This window comes from Peromyscus maniculatus, chromosome 15 (genome assembly GCF_049852395.1).
Source record: "Peromyscus maniculatus bairdii isolate BWxNUB_F1_BW_parent chromosome 15, HU_Pman_BW_mat_3.1, whole genome shotgun sequence".
Lineage (NCBI taxonomy): Eukaryota > Metazoa > Chordata > Mammalia > Rodentia > Cricetidae > Peromyscus > Peromyscus maniculatus.
The window spans coordinates 48,774,096-48,793,245 of NC_134866.1; the positions used below are offsets into that span (position 1 = coordinate 48,774,096).

At 40.2% G+C, this 19,150-nt stretch overlaps 1 protein-coding gene across 8 annotated transcripts in view; it reads left to right on the forward strand.

The window, feature by feature from the left end:
* Ipo11 (importin 11) overlaps positions 1-19,150 on the forward strand; it is a 179,397-nt gene that overhangs the window by 5,972 nt on the left and 154,275 nt on the right. For 6 of the 8 annotated variants that reach the window (XM_015989110.3, XM_006995670.3, XM_076551935.1 and 3 more), the window contains exons 2-4: positions 3,354-3,497; positions 7,962-8,062; positions 19,055-19,127. In XM_015989110.3, coding sequence (XP_015844596.1) covers positions 3,360-3,497; positions 7,962-8,062; positions 19,055-19,127 — 312 coding nt within the window. In that variant the 5' untranslated portion in view covers positions 3,354-3,359. Of the gene's footprint in view, positions 1-1,921; positions 2,075-3,353; positions 3,498-7,961; positions 8,063-19,054; positions 19,128-19,150 lie in introns of those variants that run through there. The other 2 variants (XM_076551938.1, XM_076551936.1) reach the window with 2 other exon arrangements.

Sequence of the window (19,150 nt, forward strand, 5' to 3'; positions counted from 1 at the left end):
TGTCTGGTCCCTGGGACTCTGATGGGTAGGGCCTAGGGGCTAGAGACCTGGTCTGCCGGTCCGGAGATGGGGGCTTAGCTGTTCCCAGTCAGTGTAGGGTAGGCTTATGATTCTGGTGATCTGGTTCCGTGGCTGGGCAGCGCCTTCTTTTGTGTTCTCAGGTCCCGTTTTGCTCATTGGTCAACTCCTCAGCTGATCTGGTTTCCTCAGACTGCAGACTGTAGGATTCTGAATCCTCTCCCTAATGGATCTCTGCTGAGCAGGTTGTTTAGTAGGGCAATCTCACCAACACCTCCAAGTTGTTGGGTTTCGCAGGATCGGCAGCTGGGCCCTGGGTTGGCCTCAGGCAGAGTGTTCGGATCCATTCTGGTTGCGTCCCACAGAGATGGCTCCTTACCCGTGTGCTGGGATTGAAGGCATCCGTGTTCCAAGCTCTTAATCTCCTTGTTTTCACTGACTCCTTGGTGGGTAAAAGCTCAGTTTCTGGTCTTTATTATGACATTTTTTAAATAGTAGGTGTGGAACCTAGTAATTCTGTGTGTTCCTAGTAGTGTTTTCCTGTTTCCCTGAAGAGACTAGTAACTTTTTTTTTTTCAATAATTGAGTAAAACTGAAATTTATTATAAGCCACAGTCGTCCTAGGGACCTCCATGCTATATATATATAGCCTCTATGGTTCTATGGGTTGTGGTCTGATTGTTCTTTATTTTATATCTAGAATCCACCTATGAGTGAGTACATACCATAACTGTCTTTCTGGGTTTGGGTTGCCTCACTCAGGATGATTTTTTCTAGTTCCATCCATTTGCCTGCAAATTTCATGCTTTCATTGTTTTTCTCTGCTGAGTGAGACTAGTAACTTTTGACCTTCTCTTCTCACTCTTTAAAGTCATTCTTGCTGTGTTACCTACAGATGAGGTATATTACACTAGAAACTTATTTTCTATTAGTTCTGGAGGTTGGCAGTTCTCATTTCAAGGTGCAGATACATTTAATTTTCTATAAATTCCTGTCTTAGGTTTTATTGCTGTGAAGAGACATCAACAGCAACTCACAAAGGAAAACATTTCACTGGGGCTGTTTTATAGTTCAGAGGTTTAGTCCATTATTATCATGGTGGGAAGCACAGCAGCATGCAGGCAGACATGGTGCTGGAGAAGGAGCTGAGACTTCTGCATCGAGATCAGCAGCAGCAGCAGCAGGAAGAGAGAGTAAGACACTAGGCCTGGCTTGAACTTGTGAAATCTCAAAGCCCACCCTCAGTGACATATTTCCTCCATCAAGGCCACACCTTCTTCAACAAGGTCACCCCTCCTAATGTGCCAATCCCAGTGGGCCTATGGGAGACATTTTCATTCACACTACCACAGTCCCTGTCCTTGCCTCATGCTCTGTCATGCTAAACTATAATTCTTCAGAAGCAATTGCATTAAAATAAATTTGAAAGATCTTGTTATGTCAGGGCTGTACCCATTACCTGTCTGACATAGCCACAGCATGTACTCATCTGGGGAAAACTTACTCAACTTTCAAGACTGTGCTGTTTCCTTCCTCTGAGGGAAAGCCTCTGCTAAGGCTGCTGTAGTGTAAGCTTGCAAGTTCTTCCTCCATAACGCTTACCACATCATTACAGTATATTTTAGCTTGTCTTTTTCCCGTTGTAGAATTGAATGCAAAGATTCCTTTACTATATTTCTTTCAGAGTGGTGCATGGCCAATAGAGGCTGTTTCATTGTGACTGTGACTATGTGGAACTATCAGGGATTGATATCAGGAATATTATGTTCTGTGAAGGTTACATTAAGGAGGATTGAAAAAGGAGAGGTTTGGCTGCTTTATGTTTCTTTACATAACTATATGTAGAGATCAGGATTTATTCAAAAATTGATTGATTACTTTTTGTTGTTGTTTGTGTTTTGAGATCGTGTTTTACTTTGTAGCCCTTGGTAGTCTGGAACTTGCTACATAGATCATGATGGCCTTGAACTGGAAGTGATCTTCTGTGTCTTCTGAGTTCTGGGATTTCAAGTGTGACACACCATATTTGGTCAAAGATTTCATTCATTTAACAGAGGTTAGTATGTACATTATAGTACAGCCTCTTGATTTGAATTTAATGGCCAGAGAACATGGACTTAAATTTGCTCAAAGTGAATCCTAGAAACTAGAACAGTACCTGGCAAAGAGTAATGGAAAATAGCTGTTAAGTAAATGAAATCTTTGGCCAGATATGGTGTGTCACACTTGGAAGATTAAGGCTGTCAGACATCAGAAAATCTGAGTTGAGGGGTTGGCATGCTTCACTTCAGTTGTCAACTTGACACAGACTAGGGTCACCTGGGAAGAGGGAACCACGGTTGAGGAATTGCCTTCATCGAACTGCTCTGTCAGCATGTCTGTGGGGAATTCCCTCGCGTACTAATTGACGTAGGCAGGCCCAACTCAGTGGAGGCGGTGCTGTCCCTGCGCAGGTGCATCCTGCTTGCTTTCTGCTGGGATGAGCTGTGGTGGCAGATACAAACAAAGAATACACAGTTCCTAACTTTATGTAGTTCATGGTTTGTTAGATAAGATACAGTTAAGAGGACAACTTACTTTTTGGGAGTTAGTTCTCTGAACCATGTTGGTCCTGGGAATTGAATGCAGGTCACATCAGGCTTGGTGGTAGACCCTCTGTACCATCCTGTTGGCCTTGCTTCTAGTTTGAGACAGGGTCTCATTACATAGCCCAGGCTGGCCTTGAACTCAGGGTGCTGGCGTAGTTGGATACTGATGAGGGCCATCTGCTGGTTGCAGACTTTTTATTGAATGCTTATATGGCAGAAAGAATAAAGTAGCTCTCTGATGTCCTCTTATAGGTGCATTTGGACTATAAAAGCATGAGGGATCCATGCTGATGATCTAATACCTACCTAACTTCTCAGCTCCATACCAAGACATAAGGCATTAGATTTCAGCGCGTGCTCTCTTTCTGTCCTTTTTGTATGTTTCACATTTGCATTTTATCTTTAAAATGATTTTGATAAGAGAGGTTGAAGTAGGGGGCTTCCAATTTCCTAAGGCTATCTAGGAAATGGTATTTAATCAGAATTTGGAAACTTGAGGTATTGTGTATGTGGGCTCTCCAATCTCATTTTACTTTTTTAAAATTTTATTTATGAAACAATAAAAAGCAATTTCCTTTAGAAATATATTGATTTAAGTAATTGGAATTATGGGAGTTCTAAGTAATGGTGTAGTCAGACACTAGGTGAGTAGATGAGGTGAAAGTGGTTCAAACCCTACCGCTTTTTCCTCTGTCCGCTTTTGTAATGCATACATGTGTACTCAGCTGTGCTAACTTTTCATTGCAGGCGTCCATGGATCTCAACAGTGCCAGCTCTGTAGTTCTTCAGGTCTTAACGCAGGCCACCAGTCAGGACACGGCTGTTTTAAAGCCAGCCGAGGAGCAGCTGAAGCAGTGGGAGACACAGCCAGGGTTCTACTCGGTGTTGCTGGTGAGTAGTTCTGCAAAGAGTCTACTTAGTGAAGTGAGACATCACTATTTTAATAGCTCTTTAAGTATGGAGATTTATTGGCAGTTTAGTCAAGCTGATCCAAAGATTTGGCTGCCATTGTTGCTGTCATCATAGTAATGTAGGGCTCATGAGGGTGCTTCACAATTATTTGTTGATGACGTAACATTTTAGATAGTTTCTTATTGTTCTTATTGTAATTTCATTAAACGTGTGTGTGTGTGTGTGTGTGTGTGTGTGTGTGTGTGTGTGTGTGTGTGTGTGTGAGAGAGAGTGATGAGACAGGGTCTCACTGTGTGGCCCAGGTTCACCTGGAACTTGTTATGTAGACCAGACTGGCCATCAGTAAGGGATATCTGCTCGTCTCTGCTTCCTGGGTGATAGAATGGAGACATGTACCCTCATGACTGGCAAAACATTGTAGGTTTTTCCATCTAGAAATTTAAATTTTTTTTTAGACAGGATCTTTTATATTTTCTCTTTTGCTTTTTTGTTTTGTTTTGTTTCTGAGGCGGGGGTCTTACGTAGCCTAATCCGGTCTTGAACCCCTTATTCCTCTTATATCCTCTTACCTCCTGAGTGAATATATGAATTATTAATAACTGCTTAAGTTTATTTTTCCTGTGCTTCTATTTTTGCATTTTGCTTTGAGTTATTTATACATTAATTGCCATATTGCTACATTTTCAAAAGTACTTGTATTTGTATACGTGTTTGTGTATGTAGACTCTGTGGGAAGGGATTGAGACAGTTTCTTGTTTATAGCAGGTGCTGACTTCAAACTCAGTGATCCTCCTGTCTTAGCTCCCCAGTGTGGGGATTACAGGCATATGCCACATACCTAGCTTGTGTATATAGACATTTGTATAAAACACTGTATGCGTGTCTTCTGCTTCTATGGTGAGTCACTCTGGAGCAGTGCTTCTCAACCTTCCTAATGCTGTGGCCCTTTAATACACTTCCTCGTGTTGTGGTGACCCCAGGTGATATAATTATTTTCATTTCTACTTCATAACTTTAATTTTGCTACTGTTATGAATCATAATGTAAATATTTGTGGTTTTTTATTTGTCTTAGGCAACCCCTGTGAAAGGCCTGGAACTTGTTATGTAGTCTAGGTTAGCCTGGAATTCACAGCAATCCATCTGTTTTTGCCTCCTAAGTGCTACAACTAAAGACAAGTACAACCATGCCTGGCCTGGACCAAGATTTTCTGTTTTGTTTGTTTTACATGTACAAGTGTTTTGCCTGCACGTGTGTATGTGCACCATGTGTATGCCTGGTGCCCAGAGAGACCAGAAGGAGGCATTTTATCCTCCTGGAATTATTGACATTTGTGAGCCACCTGATAAGGTAGTTAGCAACAAAATCCAGGCCCTCTGCTAGATTAACAAGTATTTATAATCAGGTTTCTCTGTGCAGTTTTGGTGCCTGTCTTGGATCTCTCTCTATAGACCAGGCTGCCCTTGAACTCACAGAGATCCCCCTGTCTCTGCCTCCTGAGTGTTGGGATTAAAGGCGCGCGCCACTGTCACCTGGCTGCCTGCAAAGGTTTTCTAGTAAGATCTGAGCTTGCTTTACATAGCAGGGCTGCATTAGAGGATGGCTGGTCTACATGCATGATCACCAAGATGGTCTATACTTGGCTGTGCTGAGGGGAGGTCTTTTGCTCCACCCCTTGGCATTCCTTTAAAAAGCCCTTTAGTAGAGACAGAAGGGGCTGGTAGGTTATCCTGTGTTTTCTGTCTCTCTCTATATAGTTCTATCTACAAATTCCTCATTTCTCCCTGCTCAAGAGTACTTTGGGGGAGTAAGAGGGAGCTGATCTCCCTCAACTAAGCCATCTCTCTAATCCCCTGGACTAACATTTTTAAAGCTTAATGGGACAATAGAAATTTCCCCGTTGGTTACTAAGCTCATGTTGCATGGTTTAACTTGCATAGTTGTTTTCATAGTTTGCCACCATTGTGCAAAACAGTAACAGTGTGGATTGTTGGTTGAATTAACATAAATTGTTCATATCACATCTCACTTTATATCACTTAAAAGTGCTATCATCTCAGGCATGGTGGTGCACACTTTTAATCCCAGCACTCAGAATAGAAGCACGTGGATCTCAGAGTTTGAAGCCATCCTGGTCTATATAGAGTTCCTGGCCAGACTATGTAGTGAGACCCTGTCAAACAAACAAAAAGTGCTATCAGACTCATTGTAAGCAAGATTGGTTTTTGTTTTTTAAATTTTATAAGTGTGTGTGCCTGCATGTATGCATATGTACCACATGTACGCAGTGCCCACGGAGGCCAGAAAACTGGATCACATCCCCATGGAACAGGAGTTACAGAGCCTCTGTTTGGATTCTGGGGACTAAACTCAGGTGCTGTGGAAGAGCAACAAGTGTTCTTAACTGAACCATTTTTTTTTTTTCTAGCCCCATAAGCATGGTTGCTTTGGTAAAGAGTCCTTGTTACTGTGGAATAGGTTATTTTATTTTTTTTAAAGATTTATTTATTTATTATGTATACAGAAGAGGGCACCAGATCTCATTACAGATGGTTGTGAGCCACCATGTGGTTGCTGGGAATTGAACTCAGGACCTCTGGAAGAGCAGTTGGTGCTCTTAACCTTTGAGCCATCTCTCCAGCCCAGGAATAGGTTATTTTTTCTTATATTACTTTTCCTATTGCTGTGATAAAACATACCACCAACAGCAGTTTGTGGAAGGAAAAGTTGATTGAGGTTCGATTACAGTTCAAGAATAAATACAGTCCATCATGGGGGAAGGCATTGTAGCAGGAGCTTGAGGCAGCTGGACACACTGAATCCATGGTCGGGAAGCAGAACGCAGTGAATGGTTAAGCTGAGCTACCTTTTCTCCTGTTCCTGCAGCCCAGGACATTTACCAGCGATGGTGACCCTACTTTTCGAGTAGGTCTTCTCATCCTGGTTAACTGAATCAAAATACTACATCCCAGGCATGGCCCTTGTCTTCCTAGTCAAGATGATCACTCACATATATGCCTGGAGGCTGTGTCCTCAGTGATTCAGGATCCCCCGTCAAGATTAACCATTACAATTTCAAACATGTTAACAAACAGGACTTTGACTCCATAGGGTCTTTGAGTCTGTGCTCTGGAGGCATCATTCATTCATTCATTCATTCATTCATTCATTCATTCATTTTTGAGACAAGATCTTGTGTCCTTGGCTAGACTGGCATGTACCGGTTTTGGGTTTGCTGCCATTGTCTTGCCTCTGCCTTTTCAGTGCTGGGATTATATGTGTGTGGCACATGCCTGGGTCCTTTTTTAAAATTAGAACGTATTTATGTTAGTGTTTTCTCTCTCTCTCTCTCTGTCCTTTTTTAAAATTAGAACGTATTTATGTTAGTGTTTTCTCTCTCTCTCTCTCTGTCCTTTTTTAAAATTAGAACGTATTTATGTTAGTGTTTTCTCTCTCTCTCTCTCTGTGTGTGTGTGTGTGTATGTGTGCATATATATATATATGTACATATATATTTCTGATTTTTTTATCAAGGAAATTTTCTAGCATACTTGAAAGAATAATATGAATCTTCACATATTTATCTTTGATTAAACTTAGTGAAATGCTATTGAATAGATATACTGTCTTCTTGGAGGGAGCTGGCCAGGTCTCACCATGCATCTCAAACTGACCTGAAATGTGAGATGCACCTGCCTTAGCATCCGAGTGCTCAGGTTTCAGTTAACACCTGGCTCAGTAGGCCTGCTTTCTTAGTCTAGACTGTAGAAGTATATATTTTAAGAAAACACATAAAATATATGTAGTGATGAAATTTAAACAAAACCAATACAACATCTGGGGCTGAGGTTGTAGATCAATTGCTAGAGTGCAAGCTTGGCATGCATGAAGACCTGGGTTCGATCTCAACATCTCATAAGCTGGGTATGGTGTTGCATACCTGTGATCCAAGCATCTGGAAGTAGAGGCACTAAATTCAAGCTCACCATTGGCTATATAGTAAGTTTGAGGCCAGGCCCAGATACATGAGGTATTTTCTCAAAAATCAAACACAAAGGGCCACTTGGTAAAGTTGGTGAAGTGTTTGCTTCACCAGCATGAGGACCGGAGCTTGATCTCAGAACTCTGTAAAAATGCAGGTGTGGTGGAGCTGGAGACAGGATGGTCCCAGAACTCACTGTCATGCCTGTCTGGCCTAATGGTGATCTCTAGGACAATGAGAAGCCCTGTCTCAAAGGAAGTGGGTGGCATTTCTGAGATGACACCTGAGGTTGTCTCTCTGGCTTCCACATGAAACCATATACACAATGAACATACACACATGCACGAGTACATGCCCCCATTGAAAAAAATAAAGCAGACAAATCCATGCTTTATTTTAGTCTGTCAGTTATATTTTTAAATGATTACTTGTTCATTCTAATAATGTTTTTTTATTTGCAGAATATTTTTACGAACCACACCCTTGATATAAATGTAAGATGGCTTGCTGTGCTGTATTTTAAACATGGAATTGATCGTTACTGGAGACGTGTAGCACCTCAGTAAGTTCCCTCAGTCCCAATTGTAATCCATTCCAAATTCAAGAATGAGACTGTCCCTGTGTATACAAAATGTGTCAAGTGTTTAATTGAGACAACAGAGAAGTTAGCATGATCTTTGTATAAGGATGACATGGAAATTCATGAAGCATTTGATACATAAAAGAAAAAAAGTCCAAAAAGCGTGTTAATTCCTGAAGAAATGTGTTTGTGTAGTTCAATAACTATATTATTGTTTTTCTACATGGTTTGTATCTGCCTATCCCACATGCATGCATATGTGTGTATCTGTGTGCACATGTGTATGTATGTATATATTTGCCTGCCTGCCTGACTTGGCTTTTAGCTTCTGAGGATCTAAGGATCAAGCTGAGTGGCGAACCATCTTAAAGTAAAATGTTTTGATTTTGAAAAGGAAATCTCATACTATGTCCGCGTTTGCTGAATCTCCATGTCTGTTTTGTATTTCCTCTGGGAAAAGTGGATGAATAGCACATTTGCAGTTTCGTTAGACTAGGTTTTAACTGTGATGTAAGAGTAAAGTGAGCAGATTCATCTTAAGAATTAATTAACACATCATGTAGTTTATGGGCTTGCCAGTTCAGATATGCCTTTGGAATTTTGTAAGAAAATGAATTTGGTGAATAAATAACATAGGGTGTGCTGTCCAGTAGATGGCACTAAAGCTCTATAGGTTTTCATTTTTTATAAGTAATTTAAATTGTTTTATTCTGAGTATTTACAAGTGCCTGTAAAACCTACCCTTGAATGGTATTAGAAGAACTGGAGTATCTTTAGGCTCTACTTTAATGTGAAGCTAACCCTTTTTATTTCAGGAGTAATTGATGATTTGGTGAGAAATGAAGCAATTAATGATGGAGAAATTGTGTGCTTGTTTGTTTGCGTTTTGGGACAGGACTTTGCTCTCTATCTGTGGTTAGATATGTAGCCTGCATGGACCAGGCTGGCCTGGAACTTACAGGTAAACTCTTGCTTGTGCCTCTTGAGTTCTTGGATTAGAGGCATGTGCCGCTATGTCTGGCTAAATTTTACTTTAAGCTAGTTTAAATTCAGATAGCTAAGGAAGGAATCATAGTATTAAATAGTTAAATTGTCCTTTAGTATATTGAGAGGAAAGTGGTCATGAAGATGAATGTCCTTACAAAGGATGACAGATTTGAAGCACTTAAAAGTGTGTATTTTTATAGTTAATTTGATATAATTCTTATGCTAACCTTTTTCATAGGATGACAACTAACTTAAGCTTATATATTATTTTCATGTACCATTCAATTTAACTGGGTCAAAATTAGATGCTATTAGTTTTAATTTGAGATATAGTCTGAATTAATATAATAAAACTTTAATTGGAGACTTTTTTTTTTTAAGATTTGCTATAAGGATTGAGTATGGTGCTCGGTGCATACGTGAATTAGGTACAGTACCACAAATTCTTCCCATTGTACACAGTGCATATGTGAAGTAGATACAGTACCACGTTCTTCCCATTGTACACAGTGCATATGTGAAGTAGGTACAGTACCACACATTCTTCCCATTGTACACAGTGCATATGTGAAGTAGGTACAGTACCACACGTTCTTCCCATTGTACACAGTGCATATGTGAAGTAGGTACAGTACCACACGTTCTTCCCATTGTACACAGTGCATATGTGAAGTAGATACAGTACCACACGTTCTTCCCATTGTACACAGTGCATATGTGAAGTAGATACAGTACCACGTTCTTCCCATTGTACACAGTGCATATGTGAAGTAGGTACAGTACCACACATTCTTCCCATTGTACACAGTGCATATGTGAAGTAGGTACAGTACCACACGTTCTTCCCATTGTACACAGTGCATATGTGAAGTAGGTACAGTACCACACGTTCTTCCCATTGTACACAGTGCATATGTGAAGTAGGTACAGTACCACACGTTCTTCCCATTGTACACAGTGCATATGTGAAGTAGATACAGTACCACGTTCTTCCCATTGTACACAGTGCATATGTGAAGTAGATACAGTACCACACATTCTTCCCATTGTACACAGTGCATATGTGAAGTAGGTACAGTACCACATTCTTCCCATTGTACACAGTGCATATGTGAAGTAGATACAGTACCACGTTCTTCCCATTGTCCACAGTGCATATGTGAAGTAGGTACAGTACCACACGTTCTTCCCATTGTCAACAGTGCATATGTGAAGTAGATACAGTACCACACATTCTTCCCATTGTACACAGTGCATATGTGAAGTAGATACAGTACCACATGTTCTTCCCATTGTACACAGTGCATATGTGAAGTAGATACAGTACCACATGTTCTTCCCATTGTACACAGTTCATATGTGAAGTAGGTACAGTACCATGTTCTTCCCATTGTACACAGTGCATATGTGAAGTAGGTACAGTACCACACATTCTTCCCATTGTACACAGTGCATATGTGAAGTAGGTACAGTACCACGTTCTTCCCATTGTACACAGTGCATATGTGAAGTAGATACAGTACCACGTTCTTCCCATTGTACACAGTGCATATGTGAAGTAGGTACAGTACCACACATTCTTCCCATTGTACACAGTGCATATGTGAAGTAGGTACAGTACCACACGTTCTTCCCATTGTACACAGTGCATATGTGAAGTAGATACAGTACCACACGTTCTTCCCATTGTACACAGTGCATATGTGAAGTAGATACAGTACCACGTTCTTCCCATTGTACACAGTGCATATGTGAAGTAGGTACAGTACCACACATTCTTCCCATTGTACACAGTGCATATGTGAAGTAGGTACAGTACCACACGTTCTTCCCATTGTACACAGTGCATATGTGAAGTAGGTACAGTACCACACGTTCTTCCCATTGTACACAGTGCATATGTGAAGTAGATATAGTACCACGTTCTTCCCATTGTACACAGTGCATATGTGAAGTAGGTACAGTACCACACATTCTTCCCATTGTACACAGTGCATATGTGAAGTAGGTACAGTACCACACATTCTTCCCATTGTACACAGTGCATATGTGAAGTAGGTACAGTACCACATTCTTCCCATTGTACACAGTGCATATGTGAAGTAGATACAGTACCACACGTTCTTCCCATTGTCCACAGTGCATATGTGAAGTAGGTACAGTACCACGTTCTTCCCATTGTACACAGTGCATATGTGAAGTAGGTACAGTACCACACGTTCTTCCCATTGTACACAGTGCATATGTGAAGTAGATACAGTACCACGTTCTTCCCATTGTCCACAGTGCATATGTGAAGTAGGTACAGTACCACACGTTCTTCCCATTGTCCACAGTGCATATGTGAAGTAGATACAGTACCACACATTCTTCCCATTGTACACAGTGCATATGTGAAGTAGATACAGTACCACATGTTCTTCCCATTGTACACAGTGCATATGTGAAGTAGATACAGTACCACATGTTCTTCCCATTGTACACAGTTCATATGTGAAGTAGGTACAGTACCATGTTCTTCCCATTGTACACAGTGCATATGTGAAATAGATACAGTACCACGTTCTTCCCATTGTACACAGTGCATATGTGAAGTAGATACAGTACCACATGTTCTTCCCATTGTACACAGTGCATATGTGAAGTAGGTACAGTACCACACGTTCTTCCCATTGTACACAGTGCATATGTGAAGTAGGGTCAGTACCACACGTTCTTCCCATTGTCCACAGTGCATATGTGAAGTAGGTACAGTACCACACGTTCCTCCCATTGTACACAGTGCATATGTGAAGTAGGTACAGTACCACACATTCTTCCCATTGTACACAGTGCATATGTGAAGTAGATACAGTACCACACGTTCTTCCCATTGTCCACAGTGCATATGTGAAGTAGGTACAGTACCACACGTTCCTCCCATTGTACACAGTGCATATGTGAAGTAGGTACAGTACCACACGTTCTTCCCATTGTACACAGTGCATATGTGAAGTAGGTACAGTACCACACGTTCTTCCCATTGTACACAGTGCATATGTGAAGTAGGTACAGTACCACACGTTCTTCCCATTGTACACAGTGCATATGTGAAGTAGATACAGTACCACGTTCTTCCCATTGTACACAGTGCATATGTGAAGTAGATACAGTACCATGTTCTTCCCATTGTACACAGTGCATATGTGAAGTAGATACAGTACCATGTTCTTCCCATTGTACACAGTGCATATGTGAAGTAGGTACAGTACCACACATTCTTCCCATTGTACACAGTGCATATGTGAAGTAGGTACAGTACCACACGTTCCTCCCATTGTACACAGTGCATATGTGAAGTAGGGTCAGTACCACGTTCTTCCCATTGTACACAGTGCATATGTGAAGTAGGTACAGTACCATACATTCTTCCCATTGTACACAGTGCATATGTGAAGTAGATACAGTACCACACATTCTTCCCATTGTACACAGTGCATACGTGAAGTAGATACAGTACCACGTTCTTCCCATTGTACACAGTGCATATGTGAAGTAGATACAGTACCACACGTTCTTCCCATTGTACACAGTGCATATGTGAAGTAGATACAGTACCACACATTCTTCCCATTGTACACAGTGCATATGTGAAGTAGGTACAGTACCACACGTTCTTCCCATTGTACACAGTGCATATGTGAAGTAGATACAGTACCACACATTCTTCCCATTGTACACAGTGCATATGTGAAGTAGGTACAGTACCACACGTTCTTCCCATTGTACACAGTGCATATGTGAAGTAGATACAGTACCACACATTCTTCCCATTGTACACAGTGCATATGTGAAGTAGGTACAGTACCACACGTTCTTCCCATTGTACACAGTGCATATGTGAAGTAGGTACAGTACCACACATTCTTCCCATTGTACACAGTGCATATGTGAAGTAGGTACAGTACCACACATTCTTCTCATTGTACACAGTGCATATGTGAAGTAGGTACAGTACCACACATTCTTCCCATTGTACACAGTGCATAAGTGAAGTAGGGTCAGTACCACGTTCTTCCCATTGTAGTACACTGATGTCTTGTTTATATATACATCAGGCACTTCTCCCCTTTTCTAGTTTAAACATTTTTCAAATGTAAATTCACATTTTTATTACTTACTGAAGACTGTCAGACTACAGGCTACTGTCAAACCCCTCCTCTAAGTGCTCGATTGCAGACCTGTGCCACTGTGGCTCTGTCGTGCTTTGTGTATAGATCTGCTTTGGGATTCCCGTTTGGGGCCACCAGCCTTTTTGTCTTTTAATTACTGCTTTTTTTTTTAAAAGTAAGATTTGATGTATTTCCTATTTTTGGATCTGATTTAATGTTCTCTTACTAGCTTGTTGAGATGGAAGCTTAGATAAATCGATGCCCAGTTTCTAAAAAATATTTAGAACTTTCTTAATCTAAACATCTAAAATCCAAGATGCTCCCAAATCTGAAACTTTAGATTGCTGCTATGATAAAGCAAGGAAATTCTATAAACTGACCTCGTTACAAATTTCAGTAAGTATGTAAGTACACTAAAAAGACCATCTAAAGTTACCTTTAGGCCATGTATATTAGGTATGCATGAAACATAAATGTATTTCATGTTAGTCTTGGTTTCCATCTCCAAAATATCTTAGGAATATGCATATGTCCAAAAAAATCTGAAAAAAATAATCTGAAATACTTATCCTAAAGCATTTGGACACGATACTCAACCTGTGTGGACATTTAGAGCACTATGACTTTTCTTGTAATGCACGCGCGCGCGCGCACACACACACACTTTTTTGTTTGTTTGCTTTTTTAAGACAGTGTTTCTCTTTGTAGCTTTGGCTGTCTTTGAACTTCTCTTTAGCCGTGGCTGGCGTCAGACTCACAGAGATCCACCTGCCTCTGCCTCCTGAGTGCTGGGATTAAAGGCGTGCGCCATCACTGCCCGACCATTTTTTGCTTTATTTTTTCATTTTCATTCATTCATTATTTATTGATTGATTGGTTGGTGGGAGGTGAACCCAGAACTGACCTTGTGTTTTTCTACTATACCCTCTCTGCTTGTTAGCATTTTAAACAGAGCATGCTGGCTCATGTTTGTAATCCCAACACGGTGGCTGAGGCAGGAGGATTGTTAGGAGTTTAAGGCCAGCCTGTTCTACAGAGTGAGACCTTGTCTCAAAACAAACAAAAATCAAGTGTTATTTTTTTTCTGAATTCTGTCTGTTTATAAGAAAGCGTGTTCAGCATCCCGCAAGGAACACAGCAGGCACGGCAGTAACAGGACTGGTACTGGGGTTGTTTTTCAGACCGAAGGTCAGTTAACGTGGGGATTTTTATTACTGTTTTTCAGTGTAAGATGGACCATCAATGACCTACTAGGATTTGAAAACTGTGGTGTTTTACAGTTGGAGATTCTAGTGTTTTGTGTATGTCAATTATCTAAGATTTGTGAATTGTATTGTTTGACTTCTCTTTCTATTGACTTGTATGACTTTTTTCACTGTTTTCTGAAAGATTTGCCAATCTCCACATATTACATACTTGCCTAATCTTTTCCTGCAGACTGCTTTCTCTGTATTAGGCTGTCATAGATTCATGAAAATTCAAGGTTGTTATAGTATGAGAACTTTCCCTTTTACTGTTAGTGATGAGTTGGGACTTAAACTCTAGTTTGTCTGATATTGATAGAGCCACAGTAGCTGCTGTGTGGTTATTATTTGTATATAGTATGTCCTTTTCATTGGTACTTTGTTTCATTTAGTTATTTTTTTTAAGTAGCAAATAGCTGTTTTTTCTTTTAAGACTTATTTTGTCTCTCTCTCTCTCTGTGTATCTGTGTCTGTATTGTATCTGAATGTACACATGTGTGCAGGTGCCTCAGGGAACCTGTGGGATTTTCTTGAGGTAGAGTTATAGGCAGTTGTGAGCTACCTGATATGAATGTTGAGAATGTTGAGACTCGCCTGCCAATGCCTCCCGAGTGCTGGGATTAAAGGTGTGAGCCCCCACCGCCCGGCAGGCACACTACTTTTTCTAGATAATATAAGACCTTCATAATAATATGTAACTCTATTTAAGCCTTCCTGTCTCTAATACTGTTGTTGTTGGTACTTTATTTCTCTACATAACTTGTTTGTTTATTTATTTATTTATCTATTTATTTATTGAGAGAGAGAGAGAGAGAAGTGCGTGTGTGTGTGTGTGTGTGTGTGTGTGTGTGTGTGTTCGTGTGTTCGTGTTCCAGGGATAGAGCTCAGGCTGTCATGCCTGGTGACACGTGCCTTTCTCCACTGAGCTGGCCCACTGGTGTATATTTGTAAACTCCAGATTCATGTATTAATAACAGTATTCATTCAAATTTAACTTTGTTTTTTTCTTCCCTGGGTTCACTTTTCCATTTGCTTAAAGTAGCTGCCTTCAGTTTTACGTATCTATGTGAGACAGGGTCTCACTGTGTAAGCCAGATTGGTGTTGAATTCCCTTATCCTCCTGTTTCTGATCTAGGTTGTTATCAGTGGATGCCCAATCAGAAGTACCTGTTTTTCTCATGTTTCAATCTTCGTATTTCCACTGACTTACTGTTTCTTGGTTTTAGGATTTCTCTTTGATACTTAAAAAAACAAATTCGATTTGTCCAGTGAAATTCTCCATCTTGTACATATTTTAAAAACACAATTAAGTGTGGTTTTGGTGAGTATAGTGCCTGTTTGTGTTTTGGATTTAGTCACTTCTTTCTTTATTGGGTTATTCCTGATAAGTTTTGGTTGGATGGTGAACATAGTGTAATTACAATTGGAGAGGCTTTAAGTTCTGTTACCTTTCTCCAGAAAGAATTTATGTAAGCACACAGAATATGACCTTAAGCTTGGTGTAGCTGAGGGTGTTTTTATTGTTGTTTTGTTTTTCCATTTATTGTTTGTCTCAGGTTAGAACATTCTTCCTGGGGTTTTAACTCTCAGCTTTGTATGTTTGTCTGCTGAGGTACGGCTTTCTGTGAACCTGAGTTCTGCTCTTCGCCTCCAGTGCCGCAGGGCCTGTTGAAATCCCTCTCTTGCACCTTGGTCTCCTGGCTGCTATCTCAGCGGGTGTCTTTCTGGCTGGGTACCAAAGGAGGACAGATCGGTTCATCACAGCTCAGCCCTTTCTTGCTGAGCCCTACTTCCTCTGACCTGGCTGCCTGGTTTGTTTTGGGGTTACTAATTTCTTCAGGCTGTCATACCACAAACTGGATGCTTCCAGATAACACAATTTTATTCTCTTACAGATTAGGTAGCTGGAAATCCAAAAATCAACAAATTGGCTCTTTTTGAGGGCCCAAAGGATTAGTCTTTGATACTTTCTAGGTTCTGATTGTGGCCAGCCATCTTAGGTGTTTCTTGCTATGCAGTTGAATGACTCTAGTCTCTGCCCCTGTTGTCACATGACCTATGTCAACTCTCCTGATTCTTTGTCTGCCTTTTTTTATAAGGAAGGACACTGGGCCAGGCATATAATCCTAGCACTTGGGAGGTTGACATAGGATTTAAGTTCAAGGCCTTCTGGACTTCATTTAGTAAATTTCAGGTCATCGTAGCCTATATATCAATACCCTGTGTCAAAACAAACAACACAACAAAAAGGGGAAACACCAGTATCAGAATAGAGCTTATCAGTGCAGAATGATTTTTGTCTTAGTGTGATTAAATTTATGGACTACAGTATTTCCAAATAAAGTTGTACTCAGATACTTGGCCTGTAGGATTTGAGTATTTATTTTATTTTTGTGAGATATAATTTAGCCATAATATACATTTTGCTTAAAAATCATTTTTTTATTTAAAATTTATTTATTAATGTGTGTGTGCATGCCTGATCTGTGGGTGTGCATATTCCATGACCTGCATGTGGAGATCAAATCAGAGGACAAATTTGCATGTGGAGTTGTTCTCTCTTTCTATCTTTTTTGTTTTGTTTTGTTTTTTTTTCGAGACAGGGTTTCTCAGTGTAGCTTTGCGCCTTTCCTGGAACTCGCTTTGGAGACCAGGCTGGCCTCGAAGTCACAGAGATCTGCCTGCCTCTGTCTCCCGAGTGCTGGGATTAAGGCGTGCACCACCACCACCCAGCTTCCTTCTACCTTTTTGTGGGTTCTGAGGAATCAAACTTCTCATACGTAAGTGGTGTTTACCGACAGAGGCATCTTGTTGGTCCTAAAATATTTTTAAAGTTGTATGTATATTTGTGGTTAATCTTTCTGGAGTCATTTGTCTCATAATAGATATACTGTCATAGGCAAGTGGGAAATAGTAAAATGAAGATTAAATTTTAATTTAAAAATAGATTATACAGGGCTGTGGGGGGTGCTGCATGACTGTAATCCTTGCACTCGGGAGGCAGAGGCAATCACATCTCTGTGAGTTTGAGGCCAGCCTGGTCTACAGAGTGCATTCCAGTACAGCCAGGGCTACACAGAGAAACCCTTTCTTAAGAAATCAACCAAACAAACAAAATACAAAAGCCAGACAATGTGGTATTACACATCTGTTATAACACTTGAGAGACTGAGGCAGCAGGAGGGTTTTGAGTCTGAGGCCGGTTTGGGCTGTATAGTAAGACCCAGTCTCAAAACCAGATGAGCAAAATTAAAAAATGTCAAAATACTGACCCAATTTAAAATTCACCATATATATATATACACACACATACATACATACATACATACATATATATAGTAACTTTCCTATTTAGCTCTGTAGTTTTTCTTTGTATGCAGTAAAATTTTTTAGTGTTGTGTTTATCATTTGCAAAGATGTGAAATGAAAGACTAAGTTGATCGATGTCTGTCTGTCTGTCTGTTTTGAGGCAGGGTCTCACTATGTAGGTCTGGCTAGCCTGGAACTCATTACATAGATCAGGCTAGCCTCAAATTCAGAAATTATCTTGGGTCTGCCTCCAGAGTGCTTGGATTAAGGGTGTTCACCAGGATGCCCAGCCAACTTGTTTTTATAGTTGTTTTTTTTTTTTTTTTTTTTTTTTTTTTTTTTGTTTTTGTTTTTGTTTTTGTTTTTCGAGACAGGGTTTCTCTGTGTAGATTTGCGCCTTTCCTGGAACTCACTTGGTAGCCCAGGCTGGCCTCGAACTCACAAAGATCCGCCTGCCTCTGCCTCCCGAGTGCTGGGATTAAAGGCGTGCGCCACCACCGCCCGGCTGTAGTTGTTTTGTTTTAACATTTATTTATTTCCTTTGTATATGTGTGTACACTTATGTGCTGCTTTATGAGTGCCTTGGTGCACATGTGGAGACAGGACAGTTTGTAATAGTTCTTTCCCTTTATCATGGGAGTCTGTGTTGTTAGGCTTGGCGACTGGTGCCTTTTCTGTTGACTGATCCCATCAGTTATTTAAATTGATTTTTAAAAGTTTTCTAACAAATATTCGATTCTGAATCTCTTTGCCTGCAAATTTAAAAATTTATTTCTTATTTTATATGTCTGGGTATTTTGCCTGCCTGCATGTCTATCTGTGAACCATGTATGTTCTTGGTGCCTATAGAGACCAGAAGGGATCAGATCTTGTGGAACTGGATACAGATGCCTAGGAGCTGTTGCTTGGGTTCTGGAAATTGAACCTGGTCTTGTGGAGAAGCAGCCAGTGCTTTTAAACAATGAGCCATCTCTCCAGTTCCTACTTGTAAAAACTTATAAAGAATTTATGACAGAAGCCAGAAGTGTTTAGTTATTAATTCCTTTTTTGTAGATAACTGTTTTTATGTTAGTAAAGGTGAGCATCAATATATGGCATTATTATTCTGGATTTATCTTATTTTCTATAGGTTACTGTATTGTACTTTCTGTTTATTCCCATTTAAATAATGGCAATCAGAGTCATGTATTTAAAGGTGTTTTATTGTTAAAATTCATAGCAGTTCTTTTCTTGTTCTTTACTGGGTGCCATTCTTCTGAATAATAAATTTACTTTTTTTATAGTGCTCTCTCAGAAGAGGAAAAGTCAACATTGCGTGCAGGGCTCATCACCAACTTTAATGAGCCAATAAACCAGGTCAGTGACCAAAAATGAAAAAC